General features: G+C 41.6%; 1 protein-coding gene across 1 annotated transcript in view; it reads left to right on the forward strand.

Moving 5' to 3' along the window:
- Positions 1-21700, forward strand: part of XPO5 (exportin 5) — a 52390-nt gene that overhangs the window by 18173 nt on the left and 12517 nt on the right. Inside the window, exons 14-20 of the mRNA XM_044917730.1 lie at positions 1026-1159; positions 4925-5080; positions 6443-6484; positions 6814-6903; positions 7641-7840; positions 8391-8490; positions 9334-9515. Of these exons, the coding sequence (XP_044773665.1) occupies positions 1026-1159; positions 4925-5080; positions 6443-6484; positions 6814-6903; positions 7641-7840; positions 8391-8490; positions 9334-9515 (904 nt within the window). The remainder of the gene's footprint in view (positions 1-1025; positions 1160-4924; positions 5081-6442; positions 6485-6813; positions 6904-7640; positions 7841-8390; positions 8491-9333; positions 9516-21700) is intronic.

Consider the following 21700-nt stretch of genomic DNA (forward strand, 5'->3'; position numbering starts at 1 on the left):
AAAGAATGCCTTGTTAGTCAGGCATTATAGGAGCACTACAGGGACTTTCTCTTTCACTCAGCCACCTCAAAGCCTTTGGAAATGCTGCTTTGTACAAAATCAAAATAACACTTCTGTACCAAATGCATAAGCCAGGTAACTTCTCTGTACTCCATGTCATCTGTCTATTGTCTTATTAATTAATGCATGCTGTGGGTGACAGGATTTAATAAAACAGGAGAAGGTATAAGTCACTCCTTTAGAAAGGTTCCATATTTATGGTCAGTTACCAGATACACTAGTTACTTGGCATTCATAGGACTTAACATTTTGTTTTGGGTATTCATAACTGACTCTAAAGGTCCATGGTATCTGGTAATTTGAATGTTTGTGGAGGCCCACATACGTTGCACCAAGGTAAAGCTAGTAAATGGGAGCACTGTATGGAAGGAAGAAAAGTAATTCATAAATCTTTTTGCCTGTGCCTTGCTGTTTGAGTGATGTGCTTTGCTGATACTTACGAACTTGAAGGGTGCCACAGTTCTCTAGAACTTGGAGTTGTCATGAGGCTACTGGATATGAAGTAGCATTTTGTTATCTTATATCAGGTTTTGTTTCTGTTTTGTTTTGTTTTTTTTTTTTTGAAAGGATTCTTTATGGTCACAAATATCTTAATTATTTAGATTTTCATGGACAGGTTATAAAGGAGAGGAAGAGAGAGCATAATTGATATTTGTCAATTGCCTGTGTTTCTTGATGCTTACGTGTGTATTCTCATTCAATATTCAGAATCGTTTTACAGGTAGGACTCACAGAGGGAGTTCTGACAGCTCATTGTTAGAGGTGGAGGCAGTATAGGCCCCTCATCTACTTTTAGTTCTTTTCTTTCGCCCAGGCTGAGAGGGATTAGATTATCCTGGTTCTTCAACTGTGAACTTACGTGATCTCTAAGTCCCCACTAAGTCTGCATTGTCTCTCTGTATCTTCTGTGATCCTGCAGTTGTGTGTGTGTGTGTGTGTGTGTGTTTATGTTTGTGTTTTAAAACCCTGTTCTCCTGCAGCTGGAACTGGAGAAGGCAGCCTCTGCTCCATCTTCTCATCTTCATTCGTGCAGTGGGAAGCCATGACTTTTTTTTTGGAAAGTGTGGTCAACCAGATGTTTCGGACACTAGATAAAGAAGTAAGTAACTGTTTCCCGTGCTCATTGCATAATGATTTTGATCTTTTTTTTTTTTTAAGATTTTATTTATTTATTTGACAGAGACACAGCACAAGAGGAGGGAACACAAGCAGGGGGAGTGGGAGAGGGAGAAGCAGGCTTCCCTCTGAGCAAGGAGCCCGATATGGGGCTTGATCCCAGGACCCTGGGATCATGACCTGAGCCGAAGGCAGATGCCCAACCAACTGAGCCACCCAGGCACCCCGATTTTGATCTTTTTAAAACTGACAGAGGGATAGGAAAATCTGTGGATGTGCGTCTCACAGAGGAGGAAATGGAAAATCAGAGAGGTTAAATAACATACTCAAGTTCAAATTGCAGGTCTGACTCTAAGCCTACAATGGTCAATATTCATTTTAAGCAGTTAATAAGATAAGCCTGTTCATATAGTGAAGCACAGGTAGGACAACTTTTGCAGGGAGGACAGCAGTGGTAATCTTGAGTTGGAAAATCTTTGGAGATGTTTGCCATTAAGCATCCTTTTCAGTTTATGGCAGATAGACCCAGTATTCATGTTAGCTGATCCATGTCCTCTTCCCTGAATAATCTGAATAAAGTGGTCTTGTTTTTGTATGCTTCATGTGACCTATTTGTGAGATATAGTGCTTTTTCTCACAAAAGGCATATTAACAAATTAGATCTTAGAGTCGCTAACTTCATCTGCCTGTATACTGATTAGAGTTTGAAATGATGGTATTCAGAGTTTGTTCCAAAATTTAGGTAGGAAATCCTACTTGGATCCTGCATTTTTTACTAAATGAGCCCTTTTTCAGGTTTAAGTGGGACTATCTAATCAAGAAAACCCTTTATTGAATCAAGGGAAATGGCCCTGGGGTTTCTTTTCCTGGCATTTTTTAAGTTAGACAGCTTGATAGATCCAAATACTTGGATATGATGCTCTTGGAAAGCAAGAGAATGAAATGGTCAGGATTTGTTAGGTGTTTGTCTTTAAAATGTACGAAAGGACTGGCAGTATTGCGGGGGGTGGGGGGTGCCTAGTTGGTTGTAGGCTGGATTGTATGATATGTCCTTGAATATGATGGTATTTGGTCAAAATGCAAAATACTAGTTGGTCAGAAAGTACAAAAAGTTTGGATTGTATATAAGAGAAAGATGTGGGCTGGAGACAAAGCAAAGGTAACAATTAGAAACTGAGTAGGAGTCAGAATAATTGGTGGGAGAAAAACAGTAGAACGAAATTCTTTTTTCCTCAGGAGAATCCTAGATTGTAGTATTTAGGCTTCTGTTAGTGACTTAAAGTAAACCTCTGACTCTCAAACCATTTTTCTTCACCAAAATTAAATGGGTCAGAATGAAGCATTCCTAATGAAGAGAAGTGAGTTTTTGGTGAATGTATATATGATGAAATTATTCACCACTTGTTAAGGAAGCTGTAACACTTTATATGTCCCAGGAGTGTGCAAGTGACAGAACTCAGCCTGTCACATTCCCACTTGCTGCGCTCAGTTTCTGACTCTGCATAGCATTGTCTAGTCCAGCAGTCTTGCACACTGCTCACTCTGCACCCTCAATCCCCACCCTCACCCAGGGTCTGTCAGCAGCTCAGCTGGTAGCCTGTGAAAGAGTTTGACCCAAGAGGTTCTTTGGCTAAAAGAGGTTTTTGTTTTGTTTTGTTTTTAAGATGTTATTTATTTATTTGAGAAAGAAAGAAGGCACACACAGGGAGAGAGAGAAGCAGGCTCCCTGCTGAGCAGGAAGCCCGATGCAGGGCTCAGTCCTAGGACCTTGGGATCATGACCTGAGCCAAAGGCAGACACTTAACCGACTGAGCCACCCAGGCATCCCTAAAGATTTTATTTGAGAGAAAGAGAGAGAGGGAGCACGAGTTGGGGGAGGGGCAGAGGGACAAGCAGAGTCCCCAATGAGCTGGGAGCCCAACATGGAGCTCGATCCCAGCCCTGAGATCATGACCTGCGCTGAAGTCAGACACTTAACCGACTGAGCCACCTAGGCGCCCACTAAGAGTTTTTTGAAAAGCCATTCCTCTCATTTGTAGTGGCATTAGCTGAGCTGCTAGCTTATATTTCCAGAAGACTTACTTTAACAATGGATTAATATAGGGAATAACTTTGAAGGGGGGGAAAAAAATCACATTTTGAAGAAGACGAGGATTGATTTGCCTCAGATAGCAAGATATGAAGGTTCGATATTTTATAGGCAGTGTGGTACTGACATTAGATGCAGCTCACTGGGACAAAATAGCCCAGAAACAACCTGGAGCATATATAAGTAGCCCAAAGAAATCAAGAAGGATTGGATCATTTAATAAATAGCATTAGGGAAAATTAACTGTTTGAGGAAAGGTCCCTGGGTTGAAAAATAATGGAAGTAATCACAAAAAAGTGAATGGATTTAACTACTTTCTTAAAAAACATATCATAAAATAAACTTTGAAAGGCAAACTTGGAACAATATTTGCAATAAATATGATGGGATTAATATTCTTACTATAAAAACTTGTATTTCCTAAACAGTGCTTTTTGAGTACAATTGACATCACAACTTGGGAGACTAATTTGACGACATCTAGTTGAAGATGCCTAGCCTTATAACCCAGCAACTTCACTTCTAAGTCTGTACTCTGAAGAAACCCCTGCATATGCAGCACTGAGCAACCAACATTCTATAGAATCCTTATGTGTTGAGCCAATGAAAACCTTAATAACCCTCCATAGATTGTACAGAATAAACGATAATATGTTCATAGAGCAGTGAAAGGGAACTAGGATATACTATGAATAAGTATGAGCCTCATAAGCATGATGGTGACCCCAAACAGCAAGCTACAAAAGTAAACATACACAATTCTGTGTAACCAGGAATATGTACATATGTGGCAGAAGTATACAGAAATGATGGAGTCCTTGAAATTGTGAGCACCAAATTCAGGGTAGTGGCCACCTCTAGGTCTGAAGAGGAAGGTACGTACACAAAGCAACCACTCTGTTGGTAACATTGTACATCTCAAAGTGGTCGCATGGAGAGTTAAAGTATTGCTTACACCTCTCTAAAGGTCTGGAATGTTTCGCAATAAGTTTTTTTTCTTTATATGTAAATTAATTAAAACACTAGAATCTAGTGGAGAAAGAGACAAAAGATGAGATTTATATAGAGAAGAGAAACTAGTTAATAAATACGAAAAAAATTCAGTCCTAATTAGTAATTGAAGAAATGCAAATTTAAATAAACTCATTATTTAACTTACTGCAAAGATTTTAGGGAATAAACTCAAAATTGCTGCTGAGAACATGGTAAGAAGGGCATATATTGGTGGACAGAGAATCAATTGATACAGCCTGTAAAGAAGAAAAACAATTTGACTTAGAAATATTCATACCTTTTGATTCAGTAATTCCAGCTGTTGCTGTCCCCAAAAGTCTCTACCTCAAATGAAATAATGGAAAATGTAGCCAAAAAATTTTTGCAAAGATGTATTAGCACTATTGGTAATAGGTAAAGAACTAGTAACATTCTCAATTTCTAGTAGTAGGAAGAGCTACATCCTTAAGATGGCACATGGTAGCATCATTTAGGAAAAGTTTTAATAACATGGGGTAAGGGGCTTGGAATTTTCAGGTTAAAAAGCAGTATATAAAACCATATGTGGCAACCATATTGCATATTTATAAACCAAATCCTAAAGGAAATTTTACCAAAAGTGCTCATCAGCCATGTCAACATCCTTTTTCATTGTCTGTATTATAGGCAGTTCCTGTTAGTGATGGAATAGAGCTGTTGCAAATGGTCCTGAACTTTGACACCAAGGATCCTCTCATCCTGTCCTGTGTCCTCACTAATGTCTCAGCACTCTTTCCATTTGTCACCTACAGACCAGAGTTCCTGCCCCAGGTCTTCTCTAAGGTAAATTCCATCTCCTTTGTAAACTTTGGGTATTTTTGAACTAAGTATTTTTTGTGATTGTTTTTGAGAGTCTTTGAGACAAGCTGATAAACAGTCATTTATTCATTCATCAACTATTCAGTACTTACAGTGGATTATTATCCTTCCTTACCCTTCAGGCGTTCTGTTTGGAAATAAAATTACATAAACAGTTGTTGTACCCATGTGGCATTATAATTAATAGATGAGTATCCTGAGAAGTGGAAAAGAATACCTAAAGAGGGTATCAATGTGCTCTCAGTTTATTCGAAGGGGATTTGTAAAAGGAATGGTTAGTGTGGATCATTTTTGGGTTTCCAGTTTAGGTGAATAGTAGAGAACTACCTGAATGAAAATAATGGAATTGGTAAGAATGAGGAAGGAGGGAGGAGTTCAGTTTGGGAATACTACATTTGAAGTGTATGTAGAACATCTACGAGAAGATACTTCACAATAAATTGGCTATTTGAGGTTAAAGGTCTAGAGTCTGGAAAATTACAATATTAAGGTGGCATCATCATAGAAGTGCCTAGAGCAGAGGTGAAGCCCTAGGAAAGAGGGTGATGTGTATGTAGAGTTGGACATGTGGTTCAAGCAGGGAACCCTGGGGTTTATCATCATGGGGGGGGGGGGCAAAGAATGAGAATTCTCCAAAGAAGAATAAAGATATAGCCAGAGAAATGAGAAAATGTTGTGTTACAAAGGTCAGTAGAACTTCAAAAAGGTAGACTCATTTGTTGCAACAGGAATTCTCTAAGAACTGGGGAATATCTATTGGGTTTCTTTTTTTTTTTTTAAGATTTTATTTATGAGAGAAAGAGTGCACGGGGGGAGGGGCAGAGGGAGGGAGAAGCAGACTTAGCAGGGAGCTCAACGAGGGGCTTGATCCTAGGACCCTGAGATCATGACCTGAGCTGAAGGCAGATGCTTAACCAACTGAGCCACCCAGGCGTCTGTCTGTTGGGTTTCTTGATTAGACCTTTGTTAGAGTATAATTCTATCCTGGTGACTAGCGCAGTAGTCATGCTGTATTAGGTAAAAAAGTCCGTGAGAAGTGACACAGTGGAATCAGAGAGGGTATCACGATGGCTGAGTGTTTGGCTGATGGTTTGGATTGTTCGGGGATTCTGTGACCTCCGCCTTTGTAAAATATTTGATGGTAAAGTTGTGAATCTCAGGCCTCTTGTAGAGTTCTCTGAGAAAATGAGCATCCGAAACTTCGTAACACCAATTGAAACCCTTTTGTTATTTTCGAGATTTTATTGGAAACTTGATGCAAGCTACTATTTAAAAGCATTTTATGCATTTGGTCCTGATGAGTGACCTTTTCTTTCTTACCCTTAGCTATTTTCATCTGTCACTTTTGAAACTGTTGAAGAAAGTAAGGTAAGACCATTAAATCAACCAACAAATCCTAACTTTTGGAGAGCAAAAGTATGAATGCCTAACACCTAAGTCTAGATTTTTTTTTTTATAGGTAGAAGGGGTTAGTAAAGGCAGGAGATGGTCACATGATACAGTGTTTTGTACCAGAGATATTCTAAGGCGAAAACAGTGAACATGTGGATTCATGGTGACTATAAGTGTCACTCCATTAAACTCCCACATTGTGAAAATTGTGAATTTGCCTCTGAAGGAAGTATTTTATGTGTTCTATGCAGCATCTGTAAATTTTATTAAAAGTGGCTCCAGGTTTGTTGATTATGTCTTCCCAGGCCCCCAGAACACGGGCAGTGAGGAATGTGAGGAGACACGCTTGTTCCTCCATCATCAAGACTTGTCGTGACTACCCCCAGCTCGTACTGGTAAGCTGCTGGCCTCAAACCAGGTAGCCACTGAGACCTGTCAAGTTTAGTTACATTCCTCTGTAAATCCAGCCCTAATTATACCTCACGTAAATAGAAAACTAGGAACTATAGCTTTGCTTCAAATAAGCATTCTTGAGTTGATGCCTTCTTCCTCTCCTACTTAGTAGTGGAATTAAAAATGCAAATATATTCCTTCGAAATGAGTAGTTCTTTTCCATGTAGATGACCAGGTTTTTCCTGTCAGTGTATACATCTTTCCTATGTGATGTTTACTGCCGAATGGTGTGCCTAATCTTGAGAGAAGCCAGATGCAAATCCCAACCTTTTTTGGAGGGTTTCTATAGGAAATTTAGCACTATTCCAGATTAGAAATTAGTCAAAAATTTCTTCTCTGAATACACAGCAGTTACGTGTCTCCTAACATATATAAACAAACTAATCTTTGTGAATATACTATAAAACTGAAATAGAAAAAAAGACCTATTGTTTTCACAGTTGTAGCATGGAACAGTACAGTTACCCAAACACCCGAGACAAGAACCACCTTCTGCCTAAATTGCCTTACTTGTTTAGGCAAAAGAGCAACATTATAACTAAATTACTTAAGTGACAGTCTTATAGGCCTGACCTTCCTAGGAATGCCTTGATTCTCTCTCCACCTTCCTTGAGTGACCCACCTCTCCTTAAAAATCAGACCTTCACCACCTTTGGGTTTTTTTCTTTGTAATCTGCAGCCCAATTTTGACATGCTTTATAACCATGTGAAACAACTCCTCTCCAATGAGTTACTCTTGACACAAATGGAGAAGTGTGCCCTCATGGAAGCCCTGGTTCTCATTAGCAACCAGTTCAAGAACTACGAGCGTCAGAAGGTGTTCCTAGAGGAGCTGATGGCACCAGTGGCCAGCATCTGGCTTTCTGAAGACATGCACAGGTAGAGGAGAGCCTTTGCCCCAGACCCTCACTGCACTGGAGCACCCCTTCTGTATTTGAAGAGCTGCCCCGGGTGGCAGTGTAAGGATGTCAAGGTGTGATGGCCCCATCGGTGACATCTGAAGTTCTCCAAAAGCAGTCTTTTATTCTAATCGCTGAGACTGTCATCTTGAGTTCCGAGGTGTAGGGAGAGGGAAGAAGTGAGTAGAGGTGGGCAGTACGGTTGGGAGGCCGCAGAGCGCTTGCAGTGTCCGTATTGTAGTGCCGGCCCGCGTAGACACATGAGCACAGCCAGCAGGGGCCACGCGAAGTAGGCGTCACACACTCACTGTGCCCATGTAGCATTCTCAAGCCTGCATCCTTTTTGCTAATGACATTTCAGAAGTGGGGAGAGAAGTTTCAGCCTTCACATGACAGCAGGCAGTAGGATTAAATTCCTCTCAACCGTAACAAGTGCTCTTTGGGGCCAAATAATCATAGCTTTTAGCTTTTGTGGAAGAAACTGTGCTTCGAATCATGGTATGACTCGTCTTTCCCACTCCAACCTTCAGAGTGCTGTCAGATGTTGATGCTTTTATTGCCTATGTGGGCGCCGATCGGAAGAGCTGTGACCCAGGCCCGGAGGATCCCTGTGGTCTAAACCGCGCACGAGTGAGTAAGCCTCTCCTGGGAGCGGGGCGCTGCTGTGGCCGCAGGTAGGAGTAGGGTGGTAACCATTTGTAGAGTCTCTTACAGATTTATGTTTTTCCTGAGTGCGTGAGAAATCTGGGAGTCTCCACTTCCCTAAGTTTCTCCTTTCTTTTCTTTAGTTTTGAATTGTTGAGTTAGTTCCCACAGCAGAGCAGATGGTCTTTTCTTTGAAGTCATTATTTTGGCTTTAAGGATCCCTAAATAGCTCCGAAAACTGAAGGTATAATGAGGAATTGGGTCAGCAGTGTGCGTCCTTCCTGCCACTGCTGTCTGGCATGTAGTGTCCTAAAGGTGGTCTAACTTGTAAACCTGAGATTCTTCAGTTCTGTGCTATTCAAATAAGCATTCTTCCTGGCTCCAGTATGGCAGAAGTCTTATTAATTAACCTGGCAAGTAGTAGGTTGGTTGAGAGTACCATGAGTGAGGATTATGGCAAGAGGTGTCAAGACAGGCTGGAGGGTTCAAGGTCAGCCAAAAACAAGACGAAATGTTGGCGGTCTAAGCACTTGGTTGTGAAGCAGCATCCAGGCCACCTTTTCATTGGGATCCTGCAAGAGGGTCACTGCAGCCCTTGGAAGGACAGCTTCATGTAAAGGAAACTTCAAGAGCCTACCACTGATGCAGAAGATGGCAATGAAAGGACCCCTCTTAGACTGACCCTAAAAGAAGGAACAGGATGGGGCGGGGTCCTTTCCTTCTCTCTGGCCTGTGGTATCACATTTGCTATAACTTTGCATATGTGTAATAACACTTTTGATTTTTCTTCCTCTTTATGTTTACCTTTTGTTCTACGTTTTTCTGTAGATGAGCTTTTGTGTATATAGCATTCTGGGTGTTGTGAAACGAACTTGCTGGCCCACTGACCTAGAAGAAGCCAAAGCTGGGGGATTCGTGGTGGGTTATACGCCCAGTGGAAATCCAATCTTCCGTAACCCCTGCACAGAACAGATTCTGAAACTTCTTGACAATTTGCTTGCCCTTATAAGGTGAGTTGAAATAATGGTTTTCTGTTGTTTTATTTTTTTTACCTTAAGAATCTCAAAAGTGTAATCTGTTGATATTTCTTCAGGTCACAGTGGTTAGTAAATGAGGGATTAGTTCTTGTTTCTTTCTCGACTGGGGTCCCTTTTTTTAAAAATAACAGTAGTCCTCACTCGCGTAAGTCTTGCATTCCAAGTGAACACATTTGGCTGATCCCCAAATGGCTTTTCTCATTTGGAGCCTCTTCTCTATGTTCCTCTCCTACTTCCTTATACTTTATCCCTACTTTTTACTTTAGGTTTTATTTGTCCAAATTTTTGCTACTAAAGGAGTTGTTCATTGGGAGCAGGACAGTTGCTTTCTTAGTGGTGCTTCTCTGATATTCAGATGAGCTCATTTGAATTTATCAATAACAGCTCTTCCCGCCAGTGGACCAAACATGCAGTGGCTGATCATGCCCAAGGAAGGCATGATACGTGTTCCACCTCCGTTTCCTAGGTCTTAATTCTCAAAGCTGAGTCCTCAGACCAGCAGCAGCAATCACCTAAGAGCTTGTTTGAAATGCAGAGTTGGGACCCCACCCCAGACATACTAGGTCAGAATCTGCATTTTTAACAAGATCTCCAGGTGGTTTGTGCTTACATTAAAGGTTCAGAGTCACTGTTACAAATCACATGAACTAATGTATTCAAGTGGAAGTGGGCCAGGCCTACGCTTGTTCGTTACCTGAGGTGTTTGATGATTCAGGGACACGCTACAGAGAAGAGTAGGCAGTGGCTAGAATTCAGTTCTTAACTGGCCAAAGCAAGGTTTGATTCTTTTTTATTTCATTTATTTATTTTTTTAAAGATTTTATTCATTTATTTTGAGAGCGAGCGAGCAGGGGAAGGGGCAGAAGGAGAGGGAGAAGCAGCCTCCCCACAGAGCAGGGAGCCCAACTCGAGACTTCTTCCCGGGACCCTGGGATCATGACCTGGGCCGAAGGCAGGCGCTTAACTGACTGAGCCACCCAGGTGCCCCTTGATTCTTTTTTAGCTCTCATAGTATTTCTGAGTTACAGGTTAGAGCTCTGTTCCAGTGGGTTTTGGCCTCTTACCCAGGGTGGAAGAGCAGCATCTCAACTGGGCGAACCAAATTACTCATGTCCCTGGGACGCTGTACTAGAAGCAGACTCCCTAGATCATCAGCTTAAGAATCCAAGGGTTTAAGTTAAGGTTGACCAAACTGGAGAGCTGGAGTGTCTGAAAGAGTGGTCATTGGGGATCTGTGGAAAAAGGCCTTATTTTGTTGTGATTTCAAAAGGAAGAAAGACATTTCAATAAAGAAGTATGGTTTGCATATTGAGAGGGTAGTAAATATTAAGTCAAGAAAATTTTTGCTTCCATATTGATGTTTTTAAAACCAGAAGGTTCTTCTGTAGCTTAGAGAAAAGTGAAAGTGATGGAATCAGGTAGCAACATACTGTCTTTTTAGGCTTGTGGCCAGAGTCCCATGTGGTGGGAACCCAGACCCGGAAAGAAAGTTCATTCCTGGTTGGGCGAAACCACAAGAATAGTATGGTTGCCATCTTGTTACTTTTCTAAGAGTTCAGTGTTTTGGAAAATCCCGAAGTCAATCAGAAGGTATTTTGAAAAATGTTCACCACAGTTATGGAGCCGTTTGATTCTTTGAATAATGTATGTCTGGAGCTATTAGAGTCTTGTGTTGTTTTTATAGTAACTTTTATCTTGAAGGATAATGTAAGGGCACAAATAGATCTAAGGAAAGGACAGGAATTATGAGTGCATGTAGCTGAATTTTCACAAAGGAGACACATCCCTGCAATCAGCACCCAGATCAACAAACAACCTTAGCAAACACCTCTTTCAAGTGATTACCTGCCCCTCAGGGGTAACCACTATTCTGACCTTTCCACATTTTGCCTGGTTTTCTGAGTTTTAATAAATGTAGTCCGAAGCATGTATGCCTTCATGTCTGGCTTCTCTTGCTCAATAATATGTTTGTGAGAGTCATCCGAGTTATTGCATGTCATTGTGGTTTGTTCATTCGCATTGCTGGCATGGTAGTCTGTTGTGTAATTACTCGGTCACTTATTTATTCATTTAGAATTGGTGGACTTTTGGGGCGCCTGGGTGGCTCAGTCGTTAAGTGTCTGCCTTGGGCTCAGGTCATGATCCCAGGGTTCTGGGATCGAGCCCCGCATCGGGCTCCCTGCTCGGCGGGAAGCCTGCTTCTCCCTCTCCCACTCCCCCTGCTTGTGTTCCCTCTCTCGCTCGCTCTCTCTCTGTCAAATAAATAAATAAAATCTTTTTTTAAAAAAATAAATAAATAGGGGCGCCTGGGTGGCTCAGTCGTTAAGCGTCTGCCTTGGGCTCAGGTCATGATCCCAGGGTTCTGGGATCGAGCCCCGCATCGGGCTCCCTGCTCATCAGAAAGCCTGCTTCTCCCTCTCCCACTCCCCCTGCTTGTGTTCCCTCTCTCACTGTCTCTCTCTCTCAAATAAATAAATAAAATCTTTAAAAAAAAAATTAAAAAAAAAAAAAAGAATTGGTGGACTTTTCAATAGTTTCCAGCATTTTATTGTTACAGATAGTGCAGCCATGGTGCTGTTAGCATTCTTGTAAATGTCTTTTGGGACATGCATAATTTCTTTTGGGTTGGAATAGAATCCTACATGTAAGAGTAGAATTCCTGGTTCATGAGGTATGCATATTTTCCGTTTTACAGATAGAACCAAATAGTTTTCTAAAGTGGTGTACTAATTTACATTCCCAGCAGTTGGGTATTGGAGCTGTGAGTTTTAACTCCTTGTCAGATAGTCTGATAACTAACAAGCCACATGTGGCTGGCTATCAAGCACTTGAAATGTGACTAGTTTGAAATGAGATAAGCTGTAAGTGTCAAATACAATCAGATTTCAAAAACTTAGTACACAAAAGGAATATAAAATACCTTGTTAATAATTTTTATATTGATGTTGAAGTTTTTTGGGTTTTTTTGTTTGTTTTGCTGCATTGGGTTAAATAGAATTAATATAACCTGTTTCTTTTTGTTTTTTTAAGCTTGGCTGGCTAGAAGATTTTATTTATTTTATTTATTTTTTATTTTTTATTTATTTTTATTTTTTTATTTTTTTAAAGATTTTATTTATTTATTTGACAGAGAGAGAGCGAGAGAGGGAACACAAGCAGGGGGAGTGGGAGAAGGAGAAGCAGGCTTCCTGCGAAGCAGGGAGCCCGATGCGGGGCTCGATCCCAGGACCCTGGGATCATGACCTGAGCCGAAGGCAGACACTTAACGACTGAGCCACCCAGGCGCCCCTATTTTATTTATTTTAAAAGATTTTACTTATTTATTTGAGAGAGAGAGCGTGCAAACGCACGCACGTGCACTCACACAGGAGCAGGGGGAGGGGCAGAGAAGCGGACTCCCCGCCGAGCAGGGAGCCAGACGCAGGGACTCGATCCCAGGACCCTGGGATCATGACCTGAGCTGAAGGCAGACGCTTAACTGACTGAGCCATCCAGGCGCCCCTGACTAGAAAATTTTAATTGGCTTATGTGGCTTATATTATATTTCTGTTGGATAATGTTCCTAGGGGGTCAGATGGAGGACAGATGTGGGGAGCAGAACTCGGGTTCTCAAGAGGTGCATTGTCATCATCGTCTGTTTAGAATGATAACAGCTTTTCTGTTAATTTGAAGTTTGTTACGTTGTATCTGTATGTCCTCTATATATTTTATTGAAATCTTGTATGTGTGAACTCTTGTTTAGCATAGTGATTATACTCAGCTGTTATTACTGAGAATATTTCACATAGGTACAGACCATGTAAAACTTGAAACTTTTATTACCTGGTTGTCTTTTTCTTTGCCGAGCAATAACTAGTTTTCTCTTAATGTGGAAGCACAGAACCCTGCCTTGCAGGTGTGTCAGGAAAGGTGATATTTTAGGAGCCTAAACATTAGTAGTTGTGGATGTCCCTGCTACAAGCTCCTGACTAGAAATCAGAGATATTGAAACAATGTATACTCTGAGTCCTCCTGCCACTGCTTGTGAGTTAGAGATAGAGCCCCAGGGTACCATCATCTTCTTGAGCAGGAGGAGAGGGGAGCCCAGAAGGAATACAAGATTCTGTTGTAGTGTCAGGGATGTTTGACCAAGGATGTGTTAACAATACCTGTTTTTTAAATTCATTAAATTATATCTTGAGGTCACAATCACAATTAAAGGATAAAGAAACAGCTTGTCTGCTCCCTATCAGATTTAAGACTGAATTTCTTCTCAGTAAGAACTGATTTTATCAGAGATCATTTCATAGTATTAGCCATCTTCCCAAACCACCAAGAAAGACTTAAATTAGAAACTAAAAAGATGGCAGGGGCGCCTGGGTGGCTCAAGTGTGGATCAAGTCCCACATCAGGCTCCCTGCTCAGCGGGGAGTCTGCTTCTCCCTCTGCCTCTGCCCTACCCCCTGCTTGTGCACAGGTGCTCTCTCTCTCTCTCTCTGTCAAAAAAAGAAACTAAAAATAGATGGCAAATTGCAGTTTTTCAAAGTAAGTGGGTCCTTTTACCAATTCTTGGCCTCCACACAGCAGTGTAGGTAAAGGCTAAGGCAGAGTTTTGGATGGCCTCACAAAATAGGAGCAAACTGAATCCAACAGCATGATTAAGAGATTATACACCATGACAAGTGGGATTTAGCCCAGGGATGTAAGAGTACTTCAGCACATGAAAGTAAACTAGTGTAATACACCATATTAATAATTAGAACAAAGGAAAAAACCCACCTGATCATCTTAATTGACACAGAAAAGGCATTTGACAAAAATCTAAATTTAACACCCTTTGATGATAAAAACACTTAGCAAACTACGAGTAGAAGGGAATTTGCTCAACGTGAAAAATGATTCTTATGATAAATCCATAGCTTATATCCTACTCAGGGGTGAAAGATGGAGAGCTTTCCCCCTACCATCAGTAACATGACAAGGATGCCCAATTCCGGGGCGCCTGGGAGGCATAATCACTAAGCGTCTGCCTTCAGCTCAGGTCATGATCCCAGGGTCCTGGGATTGACTCCCGCATCGGGCTCCCTGCTCGGCGGGAAGCCTGCTTCTCCCTCTCCCACTCCCCCTGCTTGTGTTCGCTCTCTTGCTATGTCTCTCTCTGTCAAATAAATAAAATCTTTAAAAAACAAAAACACAAGATGCCCAATTCCACTGTTATTCGACATTGTGTATTGCAAGTCCCAGAGGGATAATTAAGGCAAGAAAAAGAAATAAAGGCGTCCAAATTGGAAAAGAAGTAAAACTATCTCCATTCACAAGTGACATAGAAAATCCCCCAAACTCACAGAAAAAGATATTACTGGTAATAAGCAAATTTAACAAAGTTACAAGATACAAGATCAACATACAAAAATCAGTTGTTTTTGTACATTAGCAATGAATAATACCAGAAAAAAATGAAGAAAATAATTCCATTTATAATAGCATCAAAAGAATAAAGTATATAGGAATAAATTTAACCAAGGATAAGAAAGACTTATCATACATTGAGCGCTACAAAACATTCCTGAAATTAAAAATAATCTAAAGGGAAAAGCATCCCATATTCATGAATTAGAAGATTTAATTTTGTTGAGATGGAAAACTACCCAAAGCAAACTACAGATTCAATGCAATCCCTACTAAAATTCCAATTTCCAATGGACTTTTTTGCAGAACTGGAAAAGTAGGGTCTTCAGATTAATATGGAATTGTAAGGGGCCCCAGAAAGCTAAAACAACCTTGAAAAGGAACAAAGTTAGGGGACTCAAACTTTTCAATCTCAAGTCACTACAAAGCTACAGAGATCAAGTTAATTTGGTGCTGCCATAAGGGTAGACATAGAGAGCCCAATCAAAAACCCAGTCAAAAGACTTGGATAGACATTTCTCCAAAGAAGATAGACAACTGACCAACAAGCCCATGAAAAAATGCTCATCATCATTAGACATTAGGGAAGTGCAAATAAAAACCAGGAGATCACTTCACACCCAATAGAATGGTTATAATAAATAGTAATAATAATTTTTTAAGAAACAAAATTATGGTGCGCTTGGGTGGCTCAGTCAGTTAAGTGCTTGCCTTTGGCTCAGGTCATGATCTCAGGGTCCTGGGACTGAGCCCAGTATCTTCTCCCTCTCCCTCTACCCCTCCCCCCACTCGTGTTCTCGCTCGCTCTGCTCTCTCAAATAATCTTTAAAAAAGAAACAAAATTATGGGGCACCTGGGTGGCTCAGTCAGTTAAGCGTCTGACTCTTGATTTCAGCTCGGGTCATAATCCCGGTCGTGAGAATGAGCCCTGTGTCGTGCTCCATGCTGGGTGTGAAGCCTGCTTAAGATTCCTTCTCCCTCTATGCCTCACCACCTCCTGCCCCCACCCCCCCAAAATTGTATAACTTGGCAAGGATGAGGAGAAACTGGAACCCTCGTACATTGCTGGTGAGGAACGTGAAATGGTTCAACTGCTATGGAAAAAAGAAAATGGTTAATTTTTCAGAAATTTAAATATAGAATTACCACATGACCTAGCGTTTCTACTCTTGCACGTATACCCGAAATAATTGCCAACAGGTACACAAATACTTGCTGATGAATGTTCTGCCTGCACTCTATCACAATAGCCAATCAGTGGAAACTCAGATATTCAGCCATAAGAAGGAATGAAGTATTGTTAACATGCTATAATGTAGAAGAACCTCAAAACCATTATGTTAAGTGAAAGATGCCAGACACAGAAGGCCACATATTGTATAATTCCATTTATGTGAAATATCTAGAATAGATAAATCCGTAGAAACAGTAAATTGGTGTTGCCAGAGCTGGAGGAAGGGAGAAATGGAGATTAACTGCTGCTACTTAACTGTTCCTACTTAATGACTATGGGGTGGGGCGGGGCGGGGGGGGGGGGGTGGTGGATGGAGGGTGTGACCTGCCGTTGGCCCTTGTCCTTCCCTGAACTTCCCTGAAGTTTCACATATTAAAAGTTGAGGGGCACCTGGGTGGCTCAAACAGTTAAGCATCTGCCTTCGGCTCAGGTCATGATCCCAGGGTTCTGGGATCGAGTCCCGAATTGGGCTCCCTGCTCGGCGGGAAGCCTGCTTCTCCCTCTCCACCAGCTTGTATGTTCGCACGTGCGTGCACACTTTTTCTCTTTCACTGTCTCTTTCAAATCAATCTTTTTTTTAAAAAAAGTTGAGCTGGGGCGCCTGGGTGGCTCAGTTGGTTAAGCGACTGCCTTCGGCTCAGGTCATGATCCTGGAGTCCCGGGATCGAGTCCCGCATCGGGCTCCCTGCTCGGCAGGGAGTCTGCTTCTCCCTCTGACCCTCCCCCTCTCATGCTCTCTCTCTCTGTCTCTCATTCTCGCTCTCAAATAAATAAATAAAATCTTTAAAAAAAAAAAAAAAAAGTTGAGCTGGTGGTTGGACAACCTTGTGATATCTTAAATAGCACTGAATTGTATATACTTTTTAAGATTTTATTTATTTATTTGAGGTATTTTCTCAAATCTCAGCCATTTTCTAAGGCTGCTTTATTTTAATATCAAAACTAGACTTTGTGTTTCTTCAAAAACATCAGTTCTTACTAACGTACAGCATTCTTGTGAGAACCAAATGAAATCATTGCTCTGAAAACCCTTTGTAAACCATAGGATAGCAGGTAAATCTTTGATGGCTTCATTAAATAGCCTTCAGGATCATTGAGGAGAGAGCATTTAACTCTGATGGAGAGAATGGAGGGTCAGGTAACAATGGAGTTGAAGTCTGAAGGTTTATTAGCCAATTGAGGCAAAGAAGAGGAAAGGTGAGGGGAACAGCATGAGCAAAGGTGAGCAAGAGGATGGCACACTTAGAAACAAGGTGGGGGTTGATACACACATATGCACACTAGGGTCATAGCCCTCTTCCTGTATCAACGCAGGGGTAGAGAAGACTGCGTCCTTAGCTGTGACCTTGTGGTCGTTATTTAATTTATCTGAGCTCCCTGAGCCTAGGTGTGGCCTAGAGTCACTAAGCCATGGGCATGGACACACACTAATAGCATTGTTGAATTGCTGCTTAATGCAGTTGTGCCCCCAAGGTTGTGCTCATTTCCTAGAAGAGTAACACAGAAGACTCTCCTTTTTTTTTTTTTTTAAGATTTTATTTTTAAGTAATCCCTACATCTGATGTGGGGCTTGAACTTTTACAAGCCCGAGATCAAGAGTCTCAGGCGCTACCGACTGAGCCAGCCAGGCGCTCCCAGAAAGGTCTCTATCTTAAAATCATTGGCAACTAGTGTGCTGCAACTACTCAAAGTAACAACCTTACTTGAGTTTCCTTTTTTCATCTGTTACATGGGGAGAATAAAACTCACCAACCCCCAGAGGATTGTTGTGAATGAGACAAAACTTGGAGGGGGCCTCCGTAAGGCACTGGTTTGCGCCTAGTCCTCACATTAGCTAAAGCTAGTTATTTGGTAACAATGTTCCAAAGTACTAGAACCCAGGTCAGGAAACTTAACACAGCCTTTTGGAATCACGGAGACGAGTGAATGAGAGAAGGTACAGTGTAATTTCAGGACTGTAGAAGGAAATAGGTTATGAATTCCTGTTAATTCCAGTGGGATACTGGTGAACAGTACAGAATGTGGTTTGGAATAAGAATATGCGTCATCTGATTCCCGAAGATGGTACATAGCCCTCCAGTTAAGAGTCTGGCCAGCTAAAAACAAAAAAAAAATCTAGTCCTAAAGTATGCTACTAATCAAAAAGGAATTTACTTTTATTCTTTGAAACACTTAAACAGATGAATGGCAAAATACGTTTGCTTAGTTGTCAGTAAGACAAGGAGTTCATACCGTCTTCCACAGAGGAGGCAAAACTAGACATTGACAGTGCCAAAGAGGACAAGATAGGCATAAAAGCACTTGTAAACACAGATGTAGAAATTACAAATAAGAAATTACTAATCCAGGGGCGCCTGGGTGGCTCAGTTGGTGAAGTGTCTGCCTTTGGCTCAGATCATGATCCCAGGGTCCTGGGATTGAGTCCTGCATCAGACTTCTTGCTCAGTGGGGAGCCTGCTTCTCCCTCTGCCTGCTGCGCGCCCTTGCGCATGTGCGCTTGCTCTTGCTCTGTCTCTCTCTCTCTGACGAAAAGATCTTTGGGAAAAAGAAAAGAAACTACTGATCCATTGTTAGATCTTAAAATAGTAACAGTAATTCCTTAACATCACCAAATGTCCCATCAGTGTGCAAATAGTCCCAAAATATTTTAGGTGTTTTTTGTTTGACTCAGGATCCAAACTAGGTCTGTTCGTAGTGTTTGAGATGTCTTTGATGTCTAAATTTGTTAGTTGCCCTGTCTTCTTTTCAATTTATTTGGTGAAAAAACTAGGTTTGTACTTGTACGGTTTCCCCTAGTTTGGATTTTGCTGATTGCATCTCCATAGCACTGTTTAACTTAGTCTACTTTAGTTTATATTTCTTACAAATAATTAGATCTAGAGCGGGGGTTGGCAAACCACAGCCCAAGGGCCAAGTATGGGTCTCTGCATATTTCATAAATAAAGTTTTATTGGAGCACACCTTGCCCATTCATTCGCTTATTGCCTATGGCTGCTATTGTGCTTCAGCAGCAGAGTGGCATATTCAGGAGAGAAAGCATATGGCTGGTTAAGTCTCCAATATATACTATCTGACTCCTGGTCTATAAAATTAATCTGATACTGGTCATTTTTTAGTAGAAATCTTTCTTAGGTGATGATGGGTTCAATGCAATGGTAAAAGTGTCCAGGTAGACTCTTGGGGTGTGTGTGACAGATTGATCTATGACAGAAGTAATGACCGAAGTAATGTAAGTCAGTGAAAAAGAAAGCTAAATTATTTAACGCATCATGCAGGCACAGTTGGCTCTCTCGGATGGGGTGGGGGGGAGTGGATTCCTTCCTGTCATCATACAGAAAAAGAAGTTTCAAATAGATTAATACACTAAAGACTCCTAGACTGTATTTATGGTATCAGGATAGTGAATGAGTTCTTAAGACACAAGAAGAACAAACCATGGTTAAGGTCAGTACGTTTGCGTTAAAACTAAAGCCCAGGAAGATGGCAGAATAAGAAGCACTAGGAATCTGTCACCCCATCTAGATAACAGTTGTACTGGCAGAATCTGGTTTTGGAACTCTGGAATCTTGAAGGCTTGCAACTTCCACAGGAAGACTGGAATGGTAAATTGTGGGTAATTCCAGTCAGTATCGGCTCTTAGTGCAATAGCAGCTACCTAGCCCCCAGCCCCTTGGCAGGCAGCTGTGCACATGTTCCTGGAGCAGCTTGCACACAGCTTGTAGAACCAGGGTGGGCAAAAAGGCCCCAGTTCACTAAATATTGGAGATCTGTGCTCTGATCACTGATTGCTACTTCTGATCACACCAGTGCAGACACGGACATTGTTGCAAGCCTCTTCCCCTCCTGCTGAAGTAACATTCAGGAGATTTAAAAGGCCATTTACCCCCTCCCCTTTCATTTTTCAACTTTTCCCCTTTTGTGAGCCAGACTAAAGTTTAGGGCATCTTTGGGCGCCTGGGTGACTCAGTCGTTAAGCGTCTGTCTTCGGCTCAGGTCATGATCCCAGGGTGCTGGGATCGACTCCCGCATCAGGCTCCCTGCTCAGCCTGCTTCTCTCTCTCCCACTCCCCCTGCTTGTGTTCCTGCTCTCGCTCTCTCTCTCTCTGTCAAATAAATAAATAAAATCTTTAAAAAAATAAAGTTTAGGGCATTCCAGAACAACTGCATATATGGGGATAATTAAAAAGTGGTTGTGCGTACCCAGGGAAAGGCTCAGAAAAGACCTGAGAAAACATTGAGTTTATACCTCAGTGGATCTTTGGCCCAGAGACAGCCTACAACGATCAAAAAAATCAGTATGGGGAAGAAGAATATGATTTTCAGAGTTACCACATCATTAGACTCAAATGTCCAGTGTTCAATGAAAAATCAGAAGGCATGCACAGAAAGTATGACCCATTCAAAGGAAAAAATAAATCAACAGAAACTATCTCTGAAAAAGATCTAAATGTCAAGCCTACTAGAGAAAGACTTTATTTTTAGAGCATTCGCGAGTGGGGTGGGGGTAGGGCAGAGGAAGAAGGAGAGAATTTTTTTTTTTTTTTAAGATTCCATTAATTTATTTGACAGCGTAAGAAAGCCAGAGCAGCAGGGAGAGGGAGAAGCAGACTCCCCACTGAGCAGAGAGCCCGAGACGCTGGGGTCCATCCCGGGACCCTGGGATCACGGACTGAGTGGAAAGCAGATGCATAACTGACTGAGAGAGAAAGGGCAGGTGCGGGGGGGGCGGATCTTAAGCAGGCTCCATGCTCAGTGCGACCCTGAGATCATGACCAGAGCCAAAATTAAGTCAGATGCCTAACCAACTGAACCACCCGGGCTCCCCTAAACAAAGACTTTATTTTTTTTTTTTTAAGATTTTATTTATTTATTAGAGCGAGGGAGGCGGAGAGAGAGAGAGAGGCAGGCTCCCTGCTGAGCAAGGAGCCCCATGCAGGGCTCAATCCTAGGACCCGGGATCATGACCTGAGCCAAAGGCAGACACTTAACCAACTGAGCCACCCAGGCATCCCTAGACAAAGATTTTAAAACAACCGTCTTAAAAATGCTCAAAGAACTAAAAGAAGATGTGGAGAAAGTCAAGAAAACAATGTGAACAAAATGGAAATATCTATAAAAGGAATAGAAAACCTAACAGGAAACCAAAAAGAAATTCTGGAGCTGAAAAAGTACAATAACTGAAATGAAAATTCACTAGAGGGATTCAAAGGCAGATTTCCAGAGCAGAAGAAAGTAAGTTCCTGGCTGCCTCAGTCAGAGGAGCATGTGACTCTTGATCTTGGGGTTGTGAGTTCAAGCCCCCCCATTGGGTCTACGTAGAGATTACTAAAAATAAATAATTTTTTTAAAGTCAAGATAGGACAATGGAAATTAATGAGGCTGACGAACAGAAAAAAAAGATTGAAGAGAAGGTAACAGCCTAAGGAGTATGCGGGTCACTATCAAGCAGACACTAATAAGAATTGTGGGAGTGCACTGTTGTGGGAATATAAAATGGGACAGCTGCTGCAAAAAACAGTTGGATAGTTCCTCAAAA

The sequence above is a fragment of the Neomonachus schauinslandi genome, chromosome 8 (genome assembly GCF_002201575.2).
Source record: "Neomonachus schauinslandi chromosome 8, ASM220157v2, whole genome shotgun sequence".
NCBI lineage: Eukaryota > Metazoa > Chordata > Mammalia > Carnivora > Phocidae > Neomonachus > Neomonachus schauinslandi.